This window comes from Grus americana, chromosome 5 (assembly GCF_028858705.1).
Source record: "Grus americana isolate bGruAme1 chromosome 5, bGruAme1.mat, whole genome shotgun sequence".
Classification (NCBI taxonomy): Eukaryota; Metazoa; Chordata; class Aves; order Gruiformes; family Gruidae; genus Grus; species Grus americana.
The window spans coordinates 64,181,160-64,201,502 of NC_072856.1; the positions used below are offsets into that span (position 1 = coordinate 64,181,160).

Here is a 20,343-nt window from a genome sequence, read left to right on the forward strand (position 1 = left end):
AGCTTTACATACCAGTTTCCCTCCTCCTCCCTATACCAGGCAATGGGACAACAAAGCTGAACCAGCAGCCCCAATTAACTACCTTTTTTACCTAAGACTTTTGCATCTGATTGTTGGAGACCATATGGTTCAAGTTTATGGCCAACAGTAAATTTCTTTACCCCGTCCTGTTCGCAGTAACAATCTTAACATTCTTTTAATGCAGTGTTCGGTGGATGCATTTCCTTCGCTCTTTATGTAAGTAAATCAGTGGGATATGCTTAACCTGCCTCCTAAAACTCAACACAGGCAATGAAATCCAAGCAGGCAGAGTAAAAGATAATTCATGGTCTCAAATGAAGCCAGGTGGATTACAACTCCATTGGCAAGCACGCACCCAGCATCTGTACACTTAGAAAAGACATTAGGAATCATCTGAATAATCAAAAATTGTCATGCATGCACAAAGGCTTTTGAATATAATTCTTGAGAGTGAACTTTTAAAAGAAGGCAAAGCCATTAGTGCACCTTAGAAACTAATGTATTGCAGAACTTTAATCAAGCATTGCTCCATAATTAGACACACTTTCCCCTGCACAAAAGCATCTTTAAAGCCAAGTATCTGGTGCCTTGAACCTCTGTTATACTTAAGAAAATAAACTTTAAAAGACATTCATTATTCTTGAACTGAGCATTTCCATACTAAACCCCATCCTAGAACAACTTTTAACTGCTAATTTATCATCCTCCCTCCCGGTGACAAGGGAGATTTATAGTGGAAAAGGCTAATTTAACATTACTCTAATGCCAAAAACACATGGTATTACACTTTTGGCGATATTGGTCAAGAAGCAATAACCAAGGAAAACAAAATACTAAGAAATAATACCAAACCCTCCAAACCATTCCCATAATTGTGAGGCTTGGCATGGTTCTATTGGAATAAACTGCCATGGAAGCCCAACTTGAAGGATGTTTACAGCCGAGACCCAATGTCCGATTTCACCCTCTAGCACTCATCTGCCTATCCCTTATCTCCACCTCAGCACTGCTGCGCTTATCAGCCGCTGATCCCCACTCTGCCACAAGCGGACACGAACACATTCCAGAGCCCCGCTGACCACAGGGGAATTGAACAAACACGCAGCGTTAGGAGAAAGCCACTGCGAGTAGTTCTAACGAAGGGTCAAGCACGCTGACACAGGAAGATATGCAAAGAATAAGGGAGGAGAAATGCTGTCTGCATATGTTGGTGCTAAGGTCTAGAATTAATTTGTTGGCAAAGTCTAGGTCACAGTAAAAGAGAGATGGAAGGCTAACACAGGTACTCTAACACATACTATCTACCCCAGATGAGAGAGATTTAAATTAATGAAGTGGGGGAGAAGAATGAACAGCCAAACCTCCAAAGCACAAGACTTCATAGCAAGAAGAACATTCACCACACAGATCTGTCAAAAAAAAAAAAAAAAAGGACAAATAGGACACACATTGCCCAACAAGCTCTCAAATACTTTGAGATTAATTCTGTTTATATAGAAGGTTGGAGGGGAAAAAAAAAAAAAAACCCACACACACAATAAAAAGGAAGACTCTTCTAGTTTCATTCTAACCAAAGGGGAGGAACTGGCAAAGAATGTGAAAGTGGAAACAACTTGGCTGACAGAAGGCATAAGGCAACTCTCACAGTTCAGAAGGGCAAAACAGAGCGCCACAAAATAAAGAAAATGAACGAATGGTAAAACCACAAGCTATCTGAAACCCAGGAGAAAAGCGTGAAGTTTACTAACAAATCATCTCAGCTAAGTATTGGCTCTTTAATGATTCAAGAGATTTTGTACAAGTGCAAATCACTGAAAGTCACTTATAGTGAACTGCACAGTTAACAAATTAGGAAACGTCAGAGCATTGGGAAAGAAACTACTGGGAGGCAACACTGAAGCTAACATGAAAATATTCCTTCAGAATGCCTGCAGTGAAAGAAAGAGCAGTTAAGAGTAGGAGTGCATTAACCCACTATTCAATGGGAAGGAAAATCTCTAATAGATGATGCCAAAGCATTTGAGGAGTCTTCTGCATTTATCTTGATTCACTAAGACAGATTAACTGGCTAATGTAACTCCTATCACAGCAAAAGTAGCAAGAACACAAGCTAGAACAGGGAAATGCATTGCAGCAATTGCTCCAAACCTCCCGAGCCAACAAAGTCAAGACTCTGAATTTGCCATGCATATTTATTGGCAAACTTCAAACAGAAAGCATGATAAAGGCAATATGCTTCTGCAGACAACTTAATAAGCTTCCATAAACCTATGGACTATATTCAGAGGTTACAACATTAAAAGAGTACTTCAAGGCTTTCAAATCTGGTGGACAATATTTACCATTTGAAAACAGAAATGCAGTTATCAAAGATCACCTCTGCTCTCTGCATTAAGTTCCAGCACCCTGAAGAAAGGCAAAAGCACCTGCCCCTGAAAAGCAGGACAATGAATCCACAGGGAATCATGGACCAGTCAGGGTTACTCTCAGTCCCTGGGAAGATGCTGAAATAAATAACCAGACAAACGACCTATCTCCTGCATATTTCAGATAACGAAGCACGTAAGATCCAACACACAGTTTGTTAAGAATAAATCATATCAAACGAATATAATTTCCTCCGATGACACAGTAACAATGTAGGTAGGGAAACAGCAACTAGAGGCAATATAGTTTTGGTTTAACTGGACTTTTGACACTCTTAAATTGATAGTCTTATAACCTGAACAAATACAGTACATACTGAAGTACTGAGAGATGACTAGAACCTATACCCAGAGAAAAGTTATCATTATTTCAGTCCAAGAGAAAACATGTAGCAAGCACATTCATACGGCTGTAATCTTTTATCATTCTCCACTGTTACAAAAAATAATTTGGGGGCAGCGGGGGGAAGCTCATTTAGCAAGGAACTTACTGCAGGCAACTCCATATTTTACTCTGCCTCAGTTGGATTTCTTATGGTCACAAGCAACAACTTCGAAGATCTCCCAGACAACATCTTGTCCACAAATTACATATTAGAAAACATCAGGACAGAAAGGTCACTTTAAGTTAACAGAAGACATAAATCTGAGACAGTTGCAAGCTCTTTGATGGAGGGGATCAGAATCCAAAGTCACTTGAAGCAAGTGCAAAAATCAGCTGAATAACATGCAGTTTGACAGAGCAAATAGGTAAGAACAATCAGATGCATAACACAACATGGAAGGCAAAGGTAAACACTGTTCTGCCCAGAGATATGCTGTGTTGGAAAGTGCTAAAGAATCTGGGATTTATGTTGAACATAAATAATACATATGACCACAAAAAAACCCAAAAAAACAAAACATAAAGACTCATCATCCTACTGAGATATATGAAATGCAGGTATCGTAGGAAAAACACATGAAATAATTTTGATTCTGCCTGTTGTACTAAGGACTCAGAGCACTGTGTGCAGTTCCAGAGAGATACAAACCATGTTGAAAAAGCCTCAAAAAAAAAAAAGTAATTACAATAGCCCATAAATGTGTATTTAAAAAAAAAAAAATCACTGAAGAGAGAAGACCGAAGGGATGGAATTTCTAAGTGTGGAAACCACCAAAGAGAAAGCCCTCAAAACATGTGGCACATTCCTGCACAAGAGGTGTAATAAACAGTTCACAACGTGTACAAAACACATGATAAAATTCTTAAATGCTTAAATTATAGCAAGGAAATTTCAATTAGAAATTAGAAGTATTTGCAACAGTAAGAACAGCACAAATTACCAGAACAGATTGCCTAAGAGGGGTAAAGCTCCATCACAAACTTAGGTTAACTCATTTGCTTTGAGAACATTAGACATTCCTTTCCTGTGGCTGAAACCTGGTGGATTTATGAAAGAACAAATGTCAGTTATCTCCCCTTTCCCCCCCCCCACCACATACTTCATTCACAGGTGCCTCATCTGAGCTTCCACCTTCTAGATCAGTTATTATAAGAATTTATTAGCCATAACTAAAAAACGACTTCTCGCATGAAAGTTTTGTAGCATCATATGGAAATAATAATAAAAATACAACCTTAAAGGGGTTATTGGAAGGGTATTACAGAGGAAAAGTGACCCAATTGAACCACATCAAGACAGAGAGTCCTTAAGTACAACAAAACCAAAGAAATCCAGAGATCCTATTTACACAGTGATTTCAACTTTAACCTCATACACATGTTTTAAAGCAATGGTGCCCAGATGCACAGACACCCTTTGCTGGGAAGGTAAAGAAGGGACTAACAGACCTTGCTGGGTCCAGATAAGGTCAATATGGGTGAGTCTGCATAGTCCTCTCCCAGCAAGCACCCTGCAGAGATACCCGGCTGGGTCAACCCAGGGCTCCACAGATCCAGACTACTGATCTGGTCTTGGATAAAACACCTGCCAAATGCAGAAGTGCAAACAACAAGAGCTGGGGGAAGCAGAGGCAGTCCTTGTGCAGCTGGGAAGAAACAAGGAAAGCAAGATAAAGACATCAACCCCAAATACGGTGTCAGCAGCTGGACTCAGGAAAACACAAAACACGACTAATTTTCTCAAGCGAAGTTTAGCTACAAAAAAACCCCCACTGAGAGTCAAATCAGGAGAGCAAACTGAAACATGCTCTCCTCTGCTGGAAGTGGCTCTGGAGGAGCTTGAAAGCAGATCATCACCAAGATCACTAGTCCTTTGATCATCACTGGAACAGAAGATACAAACATAATTTTCAAGCTGCACAGCCTTGCCTAAATGTGGCTGTTACCTTTTGAACGCCAGCGAACGTTGCACTTCTACACAGCCAGCATCCCTGTCACCAAAGGGACACTCCTGATGCTGCCCTCTCCTACACCACCACTACCAGGAGATCGATCATCTGCTGCTCTACCACGCACCTTCCCCCATGGCAACAGAAGTGCTGGCATAGCCGTAGAGAGCAGGACCAGGGAATGGGATGAAAGCTAATGCTTTTTTTTCCTCTAAGAAAATAATATAAATTCTTTTGTAGCAATCCAGTTCCTTCATCCTGTTCATTTACAACACTGTATCAAGTCAAGCAAAGCTTTTAGGCTGTGTATTTTTGGATGTAATTCACATGTAGTTTAAAAATATAAACAGCTCAACATACACATCACAGGAAAGACAAGAAGACACACAAAAAAAATCAAAACAAAAACCAGAAAGGGCTACTGCTGCAGTATGAGGCTTCTATCGTGCATATCTAAAAAGAATTTAGAGTAGACCCTTTAAAACTTCCACACTAACTAACGATGATCTCCAGAACTGAAAGTGAATTAATTCAGACTATGTATGACTTAAATCAGCTAGAGCCAGCAGTGGGAATTATAAAAGTGTTCATCTTTGGGGAAAAAGAAAAAAAGACAAAAAAAAAGTCATGACTCTTGTTACAAAAAGATACCGAACAAGTAAACACGATCAGCACAGGTTCACAAGAGGATTTTCCTACATTTAAAACAGCATCAGACCTTCAGACAAAGCATTCTCCATTCAGGAGAATTAACATGCCAAAAAATTAAATCACCTTTTTTTTTTTTTCTTAGATATCCAAGCACAGTATTAAATACAAGTGAGAAATGTTTAAATTGATGAGACGTTCCCGTTCATACCCCGAAGCCTCACACGCCTTCAAGACAGGAGCCGGTACCGACCACCACACCAAGCCCCGTGTCCCCCCGAGCATTTCACCACAGACAAGCAGCCGAACGCAGCCGTTCAGCCCCACACCGCGACCCAGCCCCTGGCCTGGAACGGAACCGCTGCCTGCAGCGCTGCCGCCGGGAGAGGCAAACGGGGACACGAGGGGACCCGGAGCCGCCTGGCAAACGCCCGCACGGGTCCGGCGGGCCGGACTGGGTGGCACGGCTCGCCCCCACCCCCGGGAGAGTGACCGTTCCCCTCAGGCCCCACCGCCCGGTTTCCCCCCACCCTCCGCAGAGGAACAGCCCCGGGCCGGGGCGCCTTTCCCCTCACCGCGTCCGTCTACTCCCCAGCCTCCCTCAGGGCGGGGCGGCGGCCTCACTCACAGCGTGTGCCCGCAGACATTGACCATCAGCTTCAAGGAGGGGTTGCGGTACTTGGTGGTCTTGCACCGCGGGCAGCCCTGATCATCCATGGCTGCTGCCGCTGCCGCCGCCGCCGCCTCCCCCTCCTCCCTTCCTCTCTCCTTCCTTCCCTCCCTCCGCGCCTTCCGCCGCGCGGTGCCGCCGCCAAAGGGGCCCGCCGGCGCCGCCCGCCTCCCCGCGCGTTCCGCCCGCCGCGGAGGCCCGGCTCGGCTCGCTCCGCGCCCCTCCCGGCCCCAGCAACCGCCAGGTAGAGCCAGCCGGCGGCGCGAAGGGCCGGGGCGGCTGGGTCGAGCAAGTACGAGCCGCCCCGGGCAGCACCTGCCTGTAGGGGCGGGGGGGACAGGCTGTCCTGGCTCGAGAGCTCCGGTTGTAACGGAGGGGGGGGCACTCCCGCCTAATGAATAATCAACAGGAGGCCGCTGCGGGGCGGTAGCTCCCTCACGGGGTTCCTCGCACCCCGCTCGGGAGAGGTGCCGTAGCTCACTCCGGCTAACTACGGCGGCACCGCCTGGACCGCCTCATACCCTGAGAGTTTTAATTTTTCCCTCCCCGCCCCAAGGGAAAGGCGCTTCGCGGGGGCGCAGGTGAGGGCAGCTCCCGCCTCCCGCGGGGGCGTCCCTACGGCGGGGCGCCGCGTTCCAGGTGGAGGTGGAGGGGGGGGGAGAGGAGCGGAGCGGAGCGGGGCCGCTTGATTGACGGTTGCCCTGGAGACGTGGGAGCCCCCGCCCCTCCAGCGCGGCGCAGCCAATGGGCGGGCGCGGCCGGGCCAGCAGGCTACGGTGCCATATAGTATTGCAGCGGGGCTGGGAGTCACGTTGGGGGGGAGCCGCGGAGAGGAGCCCGTTTACACTACTTTGCTATAGCAGCTATCTTTAATGGTTATTGCGTGGCCAGGAGGAAACCTGATCGGCTAGAGCCGGCCGAGAGCAGGAGGAGGAGTGGACCTTCCAGAGAGATAGGAAGGGAGGAGAGGAGGAGAAGGGGACGGGGGGAAGGAAAAAAAAAAAAAAAGAAAAAGGCAAACAAACTGAAACATGTCTTCTGCCTCCCCCACGGACGAGATCACGAGCGCGGTGGAGATCAAGCAGGAAAATGTGATGGAAATCCTCTCTGAAGCCAGCAAGGTGCCCCCCGACGGGGCCGCGGCGGGAGCCCTCAACCCCGCGCCGCCGCCCCCTCCCGCCGCTGCCCCGTTCCCCATGGAGCACGCAGGCTCCGCCGCCGCCGGGGAGGAGGGAGCCGCGGACCAGGTACTGCTCCACACGGAACTCCTAGCCAGGAATCACCACGCTGCCTCCTCTCCCTCCTCCTCCTCCTCTTCTTCCTCCTCCTCCTCGCAGACCCCCCTGGCTTTCTCCCCGGACCACGTCGCCTGCGTCTGCGAGGCGCTGCAGCAAGGTGGGAACCTGGACCGCCTGGCCAGGTTCCTGTGGTCTTTACCCCCCAGCGATCTGCTACGTGGCAACGAGAGCCTGATGAAAGCCCGGGCGCTGGTGGCTTTCCACCAGGGCATCTACGCCGAGCTCTACAGCATCCTAGAGAGCCACAACTTCGACTCCTCCAACCACCCGCTCCTGCAGGAGCTCTGGTACAAGGCTCGCTACACCGAGGCGGAGCGAGCCCGGGGCAGACCCCTGGGGGCGGTGGACAAGTACAGGCTGCGGAGGAAATACCCTCTGCCCAGGACGATCTGGGACGGCGAGGAGACGGTTTACTGCTTCAAGGAGAAGTCTCGCAACGCGCTGAAGGAGCTCTACAAACAGAACCGGTACCCCTCGCCGGCCGCGAAGCGCAACCTGGCCAAGATCACCGGACTGTCCCTCACCCAGGTCAGCAACTGGTTCAAGAACCGCAGGCAGCGGGACCGCAATCCTTCCGAGACCCAGTCCAAAAGGTGAGGACAAACTTTCCTCCCCGCCCCCTCTCCCGCCTGCCTGCCTTCCCTCTCCCGGCTCTTTCTTCCCTTGCAAACATGGCGCTTACCTTCGGTGCGCCTCGTCCTCCCCTCCTTCCCCCTCCCCGCTCCCTCGCTCCCAACACACACCCACCCGGCCCGGGCACGCAGGCATGCGAGCCGCAGCGAGGCAGCGCGGGGAAACGTCCCGGCCCTCGCCGCCCCCTTCCACGTCTTCTTGCTCCCCTCTCCCGCCGCGCCCGGCCTGCGCCGCCACCCTTTCCCCCCGGGCCGGGGGAGCCGCCGGGCGCCCCGCGGACACCGGCGGCGCGGCCGTGCTCTGGGGAAGGGACGGGGGGTTGTTTGTTTCCCCCCCCCTTGTTTTTATTTAATTGTCGCGCCTGACAGAGTTAATCATTGACGGCGGCCGGAGGACGCACGGGGGTGTGGGGTCCCGCCGCTCGCTCTGTTTTGAAACCTGACTCGGGAGCGGGCCGGGCTCGGGTTTCAGCGGGGGAGCGGGGCCGGCTGCGCCGGGCCTCAACGGCGGCACCGCCGGGCTCGGCCCGCCGCAGGCCTCCGCCTCCAGCCCCGCAGCCGTTTGCTCCCCGCGGGGCGGGAGAGCCTCCCGCGCCCGGCCCGGGGCTCTGCCTCGGCTCCCCCCCACCCCACCCCCCGTGTCTCCCTCCGCGCGGGTGGAGGGGCCGCGGCGGGGGCTCGGCGCCGCGAGGCGGGCAGGTGGAGGTGACCTCCCCGCTCCCGCCCCCCCCTCCTTCCTCCTGGGGCAGGGACGGGAAGGGAGGGGAGAGGCGAGGGGGGGGAGACAGAGAGAGGGGGAGGACGGGAGAAGGGAGGAAAGGAGGGAAAAAAGCGGCGGCCGGCGGAGGGCCCCAAGGCATTTCTCAACCAAGGGCGCGATTGTGCCGCCGCGGCCCCCTCTCCGCGGGACACATCAAAGGGCGAGCGGCTGAGGGGGGAGGGAGCGACCGAAAAATGCAGTCGAGGGCGGACCAGTCAGCAAAAAAAACCCGGCGCAGCTTCGGGCGGAGGGGCTCGGGCGGCCCGGAGCGGCCCCGCGGGGCGCGGCACAAAGGGCCCCCCCTCCCCCCGGGCACAGCCTGAGGTGTCTCCGCCGGCACCTGGAGGCAACGCGGGCCCGGCCCCCGGCGGGGCCTCCCCCCTTCCCTGGGCTGGGGGTGGCGGGGGCTGGGGCTGGCCCTGGCGGGGGCGGCAGGCAGAGGCCGGGAGGGTCGGGCGGCGGTTCCCGGCCTGCTCTCGCCTCCCGCAGCTGCCGCCCAGCGATTTACCAAATGGCTGCGGCCGGTCTCACACGTGTGGACACTGTCGGCTGGCGGAGGGGGGCCCGAGGCAGCCCCCTTAGGTCACCCGGGTCGGATGGCCGGGGAGGGGGGATTTATTTACGTGTCCATAACCCAGTCCGTAAACTTTCTCCTCAGCGAGCAGGTGATTTCATGTGTCCTTTTCTAAGAAACCTACCCCTTGAAATTTGTTTGAAGTGCCTTGTAAAGGCAAAATACAGAAAAAATAGTTGGGGAAAACTCGCGCAAACTGATTCAAAGCAAGGAGTCCCCCTTGGTGTAGAGCTTGCTGGCATGCCATGGTAATGCGATGTCATCTTTCCGTCTTTTTCCATAGCGAGTCAGATGGCAACCCTAGCACAGAAGATGAATCCAGTAAGGGGCAGGAGGATTTATCTCCCCATCCGCTCTCCAGCTCATCTGACGGAGTTACCAGCCTCAGCCTTCCCAGCCACATGGAGCCCGTCTACATGCAGCAGCTCGGAAACACTAAAATAGCCTTGAGCTCATCTGGCGTCTTGTTGAATGGAAACCTCGTGCCTGCCAGTACCTCTCCCGTCTTTCTCAATGGTAGCTCTTTTCTTCAGGGACCCAACGGTGTCATTCTCAATGGACTCAGCGTGGGGGCTTCGCAGACAGTTACCTTAAATTCGCCCAAAACCACGTCAAGCGTTGTGAGCAACGGGGTGTCCATTACTGACATACTGTCGTCTTCATCAGAAGATGTTAAGGACTTCAAACTCCTTCAGGCTTCAGTCCCCAATGCTGCGGCAGCCACCTTCAGCCCCAGCAACATCCCGGTCTCATTCCCGGGATTGATACCGAGCACAGAGGTGAAAAGGGAAAGCGTACAAACTGCTGCCTCTCAAGATGGAGGCTCTGTAGTTACTTTTACTGCTCCTGTCCAAATAAACCAGTATGGCATTGTCCAGATCCCCAATTCAGGAACAAATGGCCAGCTGCTGAACGGAAGCATCGGTTTTTCTTCTCTGCAGCTGCCTCCCGTTTCTGTGGCAGCTTCACAAGGTAAAAATTTTGTCTTCTGCAGTAAGAGGTATGAGAAAAAGTTGGAATCGGGCACACTTAGCATTTTAGAAGCTGTCGTACTTTTCCTCCAAGGTACCAGGATTGTATCTCAGCCACAGCCACACACAGTACGTCAAATAATACCTTTTGTCTTCCTTTATAACAAGTTATGCTCGTTGGCAGACTATTATTACGTGAGGCTGAGCTCCTCTACTAAGAGCAGAGAAGGAGATCTGGTATTTTACACCCCTTTCATCTCATGCTGTTCTCAGAAGTGTGTGATACCAGTCTTCACAAATATCTGTAAATTTTACACGTTTCAGTAATTCAAAATATTCCCCATTTGCCATTGAATTCTTCTTAATGAGAAGGTTCATAAAAATGAAGATTGCAGCAGCTGGAAATTGTTACTGTTGTTGTTCTTGTGGTGGTTGTTTTGCTTTTTTGTTGTTTTTTTTAACAAAAGCATTTCATAAAAATAAATTTTAAATTACTACAGACACAACAAGACCAAGCAGTTATGCTCATACGTTTTCTGTCCTATAATTAAGAAAGATTAAACTGCAGGGAAACAATAGAAATATGCAATGGCTTGTAGATATAAAATGCGAGGGTATTTGGATAAAACTGCCCTCAGTCCAAGGGAAATATGTCATCGCAGGTTCACGTGCCAAGTGTGCAGGCTCCTCCCCAAGTTTGCTTTATAGTTTGTCTTAACATACCATAGACTGAAACTTGCAGCCAGCCAGGAAGAATCCCAGGGAATGCAAGCCTAGTTCTGGATCCTTGTTTTGAAGCAGGTCAGTTATAAAGCAGAACTGAATAGCTTTGTTACTCATTAGCCACTGTGTCTTTGGTTATGAAAATGATTAAACTTGAATGAATCTCTCTAGTTTCAGGAGCCATGAGTGTTATAATGAAAATCAAACTGTGCTCATTAGCTTATTTGAATTACACGTGTATCAGTAGTGAGTTATTCTTGCTGTTAAGGTAATATGAGGAGAAGCACTGAAGCCCTATAAACACATTTTAAATGAATGCAAAATTAAAAGATCTTAAAATGTGGCACTTGCAGTCACTGGAAGTTATTGGTACATAGTTTAAACAAGATGAAAAAGAGAAGACATTTAGTCTGAATACAAAAGCCATTTAATCCACATGCTCCAAGACATAAACTGACGGCCAGCAAAGGTGAGAAAGTTCTGTCCCTTTAGCATGGGACTATTGTATTTTAAAATCCTGAGATTCATAATAAGTTCCCTCTGAACATTTTCCCCATTGTTAAAAATACCAGTTCCCACTGGAGAGTGATCCACCATGTGTCTAGTCTAGAGCAGAGCAAAGTCAAGATCCATATTTGCAGCTTTGATTTCTTTTTGTTTTTCTTACCAAGAGAAGGATGGATAGCTGGCTGCCTATTCCAAGTGCAGTGTGCTGCAGGCTATTTTAAGTAAGCCACAGTAAATTATATCCTATTGCCAGGTAACTTCAAGTTGCCTCGCTTTATTCTTCTAATTTACACATATGAGTAAAAAATCATCATTGATTAATGGAAGTGAATAGGGAACTAAAACATTCCCCAAGTGAGGAATGCATCTTCAGTGCTGTTCTAAAAATTTCAGATGTCTCCAACTGTAGCCTCTTAAAATTATTAATTCTCTCTTTGAGAAAGAGAGGTGTTTGAAGTGGGACCCAGTCCTGAGAGCCAGTATATCTTATTTTAGCAATTATTATAATGACAACTTGGCATGTCCATTAAAACCAACTTCAGGTCATCTCTGGCTACCCCTTCTTGCTTTGGCTTGCTACAACATCATGCGAGCATTGCCATGGCTTTCAGCAAGGGTAGGCAGTCACTAGGTGACGTTACACGGCATGGTGGATGTGGTGGGGTCAGGCTTTTGGAAATACGTGATGAAATGAGGTCAAAGGTGAATACATCTGAGTGCTTGACAGACTACCTAGTTAACCCGATAGAAGTTACTGGGTTTTGATGTTTTCTCTGCAGGTTGACTCAGGTAGGCTCTGCCCAGCTATAGTGGATTTCATGTGATGTGTCTCTAGTTCCCACACACAAGCTATAGTCTGTCACTGAACTATCTTTAATAGCTTTTCATGCTTCTATTCTTAGGTAGAAATTGAGTGGTGGCAACTAGTGAGGGCCAAAGCACGTTCATTTTAATCACGTGGCTGGGGACTGTTTGCCTGTTAATGAGAGTCTGAAAGATACCTCATATACCAGAACTTTTTTTTTTTTCCTAGAAGCAGTTTCTATTAACAGCTTTTATTTCTTTATACCAAATTTTCTCTCACCTGTTACAAGCAATGCTGTTCTGTGTTGCATGAAACATTAGCATATGTGTGTACTGCAAACATAAAAACCACCAAAATGTCTTAACAAAATGCATGCACAACACTCTGCCAACTATAATCCGTGTTTTCCTTTCTTTTGCTTCCCTTTCTCTAGGTAATGTTTCAGTAAATCCCAGCACATCTGATGGAGGAACTTTTACGACTGAATCTTCAACAGTGCAGCAGGGAAAGGTTTTCTTCGGCCCCCTCGCTCCAAGTGCAGTCGTTTATACAGTTCCCAATTCAGGCCAGGCAGTAGGCTCTGTCAAGCAAGAAGGACTGGAAAGAAGCCTGGTGTTTTCTCAGTTGATGCCAGTCGGTCAGAACGCGCAACTAAATGTAAACATGTCTTCTGAAAATATATCCAGTGGAGGACTCCAGTCCCTGGCCTCCTCGTTAGTGAATGTAACGCCCTCACATAATTTTTCCCTCACACAACCAACTCTCTTAAACGCTGCAGAACTGAACTCTGGTATCTCGGAGAGCCAGTCCATGTCATCACCTGTGACCAGTACCTCTACCGTGATATCTATCAGCAACACTAACTATGCAACCCTTCAGAACTGTTCCCTCATCACCAGTCAAGATCTGTTGTCTATTTCTACAGCACAGCCCGCGCTTGGAGAAATAGTTTCTACAAGCGGAGACCGTGTCAGCCACCCCTCTGCGCAAGTACATCAAGATTTTGTCAGAGAGCACAGGTTAGTTCTGCAAGCCGTACCTGAAGTCAAAGAGAATTTCTTACCTAATTCTGAGAGTAAGTCAACTGGCAATTTAATGATGCTGGATTCGAAATCTAAGTATGTTATGAGTAACATGGTTGAGACGGTTTGTGAAGAACTGGAAACGGACAAAAAAGAACTTGCCAAACTGCAGACAGTTCAGATGGATGAAGATATGCAAGACTTGTAACTTTTTTTTTTCCTTGCTTTCTGTTTTATTAGATAAGTCTCCTGTTGAGGCCCTAACAAGCACCAAGTGGGTTTTTTTTTTTTGGTGGTTGTTTTGGGTTTTTTCATTTAAAGAACACAGAAGAACGTTTAGATGGTCTGAATCGATGTACAGAGGAATCTCTGGCAATGGAATTAGGTTGCCATGCTTGGCTTGCATGCAGTATTCTCTTTTAAGCAGATTAAAGGAGAAAGGAAAAGCACCAGGGCAAGTACCGAGCAAATGGGTACAGGTTTGGCTAAGAGATACTACCCTGATAATTTAGCTAGACTCTCCGTAGTACAACATACTCTCAACAGTAAGTATACACTCCTAACTTTAGATAGAAAACAAAAATCTCGCTCCAAGACGGTAGAAACAATGCAGTCATTTTTGCTGTTTACTTCTAGTCCATGGGCATTGAGAAATTTTTAAGGAACTCTAGACGATACCTCACCGGCTACTTTTATGTTGTTTGAGGTTAAGAAATGAAACAAAATCATAAATAATATTGTTACTGCTGTGTTTGCTTTTTTCCAGCAGACTTGCGTTCAAACCAAAAATCTTGCATCAAACACTTACAGGTTTCTAAATGCTACAGCTAGCATTTTGTCAGTGCACCAGAAAATGCATCATTTCAAACTCTAATTATGCAACTCAGAAGCTTTCTTTCCAGTATGAATGTAAATATTGTTTCAGTTCTTATAAAGGAGACTTTTTTTTTTTTAAATTAGTACAATGGATTTTATTTATGGTTTATGTTCCCTTTCACTTTAGACACAATGCATTGAAAAGGAAAACGTTTTCTGGCTGTTTAATTTATTTTTATTGTTTGAGCAGGAAGTAAACGTAGGTATTTCTGACAAGGTTTTACTTTTTTGTAGTTTTTCAAGCAATAGACTGTAAAAGTAAAATGTTAATCACACTGAAACTAGAAAGTGAACTCCCAGTCTCACAAACCCAGGAGGTCCCTGTCTCTACCCCCCTCTGTCTTTGTGTTCAGGGTTTTTTTTGTTTGTTTTGTTAGTAATTTGCGAATTAGTTGAACCTTTTTGTGTATTTTTTACAGAATTCCACGTGCCTTTCTTCCTAGTGGCCTTATCTTTGTTACTAAAGCACAGTGGCAGGAGGAATGAAAACACTGATTTGCAAATATCCGTCCTCAGGGCCAAATCCTGATGCCTTACTTCTGCAAGTAGACCCGCTGACTTCCGTGCCCCTACTTGCACGAGTAAGAAGAATTTCAAATCTTTTGGTCATCATGGGTGACATTTACTAACGGTGCAGAGAGCCAAAGATAGGTCCTCCCGCACCGCGTCAGCAGGGCAGGAGGAGTCCAGAGAGGGACCATGGGCAGAGCCGTCATGCCAGGGGAAAGGTCTTGGCTCCAGCTTCGGGCAGACGAGCAGGAAAGGTTGGATGGGGCAGGCCAGGGAAGGGAGCCCCATGTTTACACGGACCCATTGGCCACGTAGCCCTGTGTGGGAGGGCTTCAGCTGCTGTTCAAGTAAGCAGGCCCCCATCCAGGAGTACGCTTAAGCGTGTATTTATATTTCCTTCCAGACTGAGCAGCGTGGGGGCTGATGGTGGGAGCTTCAGCTGCCCAAAGGGCTCATAGGAGCAGCCGTGGTCTCTGCCTGGTTGGGGATGGGTCTTCTCTTCCTTTGCCCCTTTGCGCTGCACCGGGGACAGCAGAAGCAGGCAGGCTCTGGGTAGGTGGAACAGATCTTACCTTTCCTCCAGAGGAGTTTTTGTAGCATGGAAAAGCACATCCTTAAGCTTTAAAATAGTAATAAGAATGCAGATGTATAAAAATGACATGCTGTTAATCTTTGTGGGTTTGTTAATTATTTTTTTTTTATTCTAATGTGAATATATACAGTAACTAAAGCATATATTCATCCTCATCAGGGGCCTGGTCCAGAGCCTTTGGAAGGCAATGGGAAATGTTTTCATCAGCTTCTGTGGGCTCCAAATTAGGCTCAGGACAAAACAAGATCACTTGTAAAGGACAAAAAGTATGGAAAGGAAAGAGAATAGAGGTAGCACATCCCAGTCTGTTTCTGTCTTGGTGGTTAACTGGTTCTGTGGAAAGCCTTTGAGGAACGAAGGTTTTCTTCTGCGTGCCGTGAGCATGGCATGGGCATCCTCACTATTGTTTTGCACTATATTGAATACGGCGTGTTTTGCAAGGTAGTCTGTGGAACCTTGAAGCTGAGCTCTGTTGGTAAGCACTGGAGTCCACGCTGCGAGCCAGAGTCTCTAGCGCTGCAGGGAAAGGGAAGAGCAAGTGTGCAAGGCGTGCACTTTGCAGCTGTACGGGGTCACTGATGCTCTGCAAACAGAAGCCTGTAAGCAGTTGGCTGTCCCCATGAGCTCCCAGGCAAAAAGGGTGTTTGAGGCAAATACTTCAAAGTGATTACCACATGCGGAATGTGGAGCTGTATGTTCCCCTGCCACAACTTCCCTTGACATTCAGGGGATCTCTGCATCCAGAGCTCTCCTCTGTTCTCTGCTTGTTTATCTGCTTAGTGAGTTCCAGCATGAGCAGTCTGCTTCCCACCTCTTCTTCGCCCATAAAACCAAGATGATGACGACGATAACAGTAGCTGTATCTGCTTTGCATGAATTTGTTCAACTGTTTGGAAAATTAGAAGGACCCTGTATCGTTGTCATATTAATGGAGAATGCGTGCGTGGCTCTGAAGGAGTTGTTTGGGGCTTAACGTTTTGTCCGTGAAGCTCGGACAATATTTGGAGGCAAGCTAGAGAGTATTTCAGAGCACTCTCAGTTGTTGATGCGATCAGGTCTCATAACTGAAAAGACTGTGGTGTTACACCAGTACCTGTTACTTTTTTTTTAATTTTTCATTCTTTGCATTTGGTGTGTTACTGAGGCTCCAAATTCCATGGCTTTGCAGCACAGTTGAGGTGAAAACTGTGTATGTTGTTACAGTGGCGCATATCTTGGAGTGTCTGGTACTTCTAATAGGAGACTTCCCACTCCTCAGTGGGAGCGGATGTACATAAAAGCAGTGGTTTGGGACAAAGTAAGATTAATCTATTCTAGTCTTCCAGATATCAAGTAACTTATTTTATTATTATATTTTACTCTTTCTTTCTCCGATTGAAAATAAGTGTCATTCCCTCCAGATAACGTAGTTATAACCTCATGTTTTCTGCAGGTACATATGCACAATATAAAGACTCATTGCACGGTACAGTGTTTTTTAAATAGATATTTAAATAGTAGTTTTACTCCTACTGTAAAATAAGGGTCAGTTTTTATTATGTGACCCTCAAGCAAGCAGGCTAACTGCTCTAAATAGACAGTACACAAAGCCCCAAAAAGCGTCTGGGGCTGGATCTTTGGCTGCTGTAAATAAGGCATTGCTCCACTGATTCCCAAACTGAGGATTTTACACGGTGTTTAGGGGATATGGATGCTCATCTCCCACACACGCAAATGGCAGTGAGTGTCCAAGCCCCACAGACAGTCCTTATTATCACTTTCTGTTGTTTAAATGGAAGGTATGTCTTTCTGGCATACATGTTACTTTTCCCTCCCTCTCTGTTATGGATGAGAATAAAGGATCTCTTCAACTTCACATATGTTTGTAACTTGTAAGTCCACTGGAAATCTTACAGGAAACATTGCCAAATTCTACTATTTTTCTGGTCCCAGACTCAGCTTTGAAAAATACACTTAAAGTTTAAGCAAATTCTTACAAAGCATGATGTTAAAAAAAAAAAAACCAGCCCCTTTGTACTTTACTACTTTTAATTAAAGCTGCCTCTGTTTTGCCCAGAGTTTTGCAGAAAACCAGGAATATACTCAATTGAATGCTCTGTCTGGACTATTTGCAGCATTATTCCTGTGGTCTTACCTAAAAGGACATTTCAGCCACATAAATCACAGACATCTATCGGCCAGGTCCTCGGCTGGGCTGAACTAGCACAGTTCTATTGACTTTAACGTTCTTTCACGCCAGCTGAGAATATGGTCCATTCATTTCACTGGAGTTGGGTCAGGGACGGATTCGGCCCAGTATACAGTGGCAGTATGAACCAGTGCGCAAGGCTGGCACTCAGTTACAACCAAACGGTCACAGTCTATCGAAGCGTATACCTCTTTCCATTTACTGCTTTACCCTGCCTGTGGATTCAGGAAGACACATTCAGAAAGCTGCTTTACCCAGGAGTAAGGCTGGAACCATCTTTATTGTTATTTACTATCAATCTGAGGTTAATGACAATAATGGACAGGTTCTGACTTCGAATCCTGCAGAATCACCTCAATAACTGTTTTCAGTTAAATTAAGCAGGACCGAATTTGGCCCCGTGTGCACAGGAGCTTTTCCCGTATGTAGATTTCCAGTGCCTGTGTGTTTTTCTTAGCAAGGGCAGATGAACAACCAAGAGGGTACATCCCTTGAGTTTCTTATGAAATAGGTGTGCAGGACTCCCAGGGCCATGAATTGCCTGGTGCTTGTGGCCGAGAAGCATCTCAAATCGTAAAAAGGATAGTAGTTTTATAACTCTGGAAACAAAAGTAATGACATTTTACAAGCAAGGAGACCTGAAGTCTTCCTGTATCTCCTAGCAGTTATTATCTTGAAGGATATTTTATACCTTACTTTTATGTTTCATATAATTTAAAACTAGCTTCTTAAATTTCTGAACTCAAGGAGGGGGTGAATCTTCTGACTTTCGGGATTCACGTTCAGAGGATGTTTGTTCTTTTGCTGCATGTACTGTTTGTCCAGAACTAACCAGTTATTTCTGTGATATGGGTTTATTGTGCCTTACAACAAATATGAAACTTAAGCAGAATGTATGCATTAGAGGAGGGAATAATCAGAAGTCTTTACTGCACTGTTAGGTGATGCCGCCCCAGAGTGTATCATCAAACATATCTGTGCTTAATTACCCAACCAAAGAGATCTAAAGTATGTATGTTTGTTGTACTGTAATATAGGGGTTTGTGCCTGGACAATTAAGTGTTTTATTTGTATTCTGAGATGATGTGAACTTATTTTTCTAAACACTATACTGAATAAACTTTATATTTATACACATCTTGTGTAAATATTTCTGTTTGCATACAGTGTGCAAGGGCTTTGAATTTTGTGTTAGGAAAGCAATCTAAAGTAGAAACGGCTTTTAATGATTCATGGTGAAGGTGATGGCAACTGTGAACGCCTGTGCTCACCAGGGAATTGCTCTAAAGCCTACTTAAGCTGGAATGAGACTCTCTGTTGACTTAAGTGGGTTTTGTTAGACCCTAACTTTGCTTCTAAAATAGTAAATTAAAAACCATAAATCTTCTATTTCATATTGAACCTAGCTATTAAATCTGTGTCTCAAACCGAATTTATACCATAATTAGATGCTATTGAAATATAGTTCCACCTACTACTTAGGACTAGTAGGTGGAAATGTATTTTTGACTTGCAGCTCCCATGGCATTGGGATGCGTTCTACAACAGTGTTTCTTTTTGGATAGGTAAATTCCTATTTGTTAAGTTTGTATTTGTCGACTTTTTTCTTTAAAACATTGCACTTGGTATCAGACCTGGTTTGGGCAGACTTCTGAGAACAGCCTGAAACACACGTTCCCTTGATACTAAAGGGTTTAAACACATTACCATGTTATTTTATATCTGTGCTCCAAGTACCAGGATTGCCTAGTTATGGTTTGATGCCAAAATGAATGGCAGTAAGTTCAAGCAGACTAACCTGCACAGGTGAAATAGTGTCTCCTTGAAGCTGTATATATATTGTAGATAGCTAATAGCCCACACATGCGAGCAGGAATTGTATTTAGGCTATAGGAAGCAGGATGAGGTCCATTAATTTTTTTAAATAGATCCAGTTGTGTATATTTTTAATCATGAAGACATTACCTTTCCTCACTGTTACTCACCATCCTTCCATCTTTCCCATGTATAGCAGCCGTGTCCCGCTCGTTCCGCACAGAACGAGCTGATGGCGGTCTGGTGGCAAAGCGCAGGGAGCCACCTCCCAGCGCCAGGAGCATCTCTCCCTCTCTGCCTGGGGTTCAGCTGCCTCGCACTCTGCAGCTGCTGAAGTAAATCCAGTTACCGGGAGCAGCCCTAAGGTAGAGAGAAACAATTGCCTTGTTGCCCAACTCCTTTTCCCTCCAGGAGCGCGCATGACTCAGTCCTCCTGTTTGTAGCGCTTACCTTTGCCATGCTTTGGTTTTGCCTGAGCAGCAGGACTATGATAATATTTCCCTGCCCTGCAGATACCAAATTCCCGATGGATCCCTGGATGGCAGCTGCATCCCAGCTTTGCTTGGAGCAGGGGCTGAGGGTCTAAAGCCATCCTTCAACGTGGCTGTGAGCAGCTTCTCCTTTCGTTTCTGCCCCATGACGCAGTGGGGGGAGAACAACCACTGCTGGGCTGGCTCCAGCTGGGGAGATCCCCTCCAGGAGGAGGTTTCTGGCTGCGCAGCCCCCGCACGCTTGACCAGACGAAGTGCAGGGGTTCGAGGGCAACCGAGAAGCGGAAAGTCTCAGCGTATGCAAATGTCAAAATTCTCCCTGAGCAGCCACCCATGCGGTATGCAGGATGAATCATGTCCTAACGGAGTGCATTCCTGCTACTTTGGAGGGCTTTGCAGATGTGTTCCAGGTCACCCTGGGCGAGAAAACCACACACAGCCATGGTTACTTCTTCCCTGGCAGCTTGTGTGCAGATGGAG

The 20,343-nt window shown here is 46.9% G+C and overlaps 2 protein-coding genes across 3 annotated transcripts in view; one reads left to right on the forward strand and one right to left on the reverse strand.

Annotated features, from left to right (window-relative positions):
• MNAT1 (MNAT1 component of CDK activating kinase) overlaps positions 1-8,240 on the reverse strand; it is a 126,520-nt gene extending 118,280 nt beyond the window's left edge. The window contains exon 1 of one of the 2 annotated variants that reach the window (XM_054827186.1): positions 8,080-8,240. In XM_054827186.1, the coding sequence (XP_054683161.1) occupies positions 8,080-8,165 (86 nt within the window). In that variant the 5' untranslated portion in view covers positions 8,166-8,240. Of the gene's footprint in view, positions 1-6,057; positions 6,220-8,079 lie in introns of those variants that run through there. The other variant, XM_054827185.1, reaches the window with a different exon arrangement.
• SIX4 (SIX homeobox 4) lies at positions 6,606-18,682 on the forward strand. The gene is made up of 3 exons (XM_054827184.1): positions 6,606-7,990; positions 9,647-10,335; positions 12,803-18,682. Exons 1-3 carry the CDS (start codon positions 7,131-7,133, stop codon positions 13,597-13,599), a joined length of 2,346 nt encoding a protein of 781 aa, XP_054683159.1. The 5' UTR covers positions 6,606-7,130; the 3' UTR covers positions 13,600-18,682.
• The last annotated feature ends 1,661 nt before the right edge of the window (positions 18,683-20,343 follow it).

Bases quoted from the DNA above. Each gene is read 5' to 3' on its own strand.
- SIX4 (XM_054827184.1), top strand. From the start codon at position 7,131: ATGTCTTCTGCCTCCCCCACGGACGAGATCACGAGCGCGGTGGAGATC. The intron at 7,991-9,646 runs GTGAGGACAAAC...CTTTTTCCATAG, and splicing joins TCCGAGACCCAGTCCAAAAG to CGAGTCAGATGGCAACCCTA. The intron at 10,336-12,802 runs GTAAAAATTTTG...CCCTTTCTCTAG, and splicing joins TTCTGTGGCAGCTTCACAAG to GTAATGTTTCAGTAAATCCC.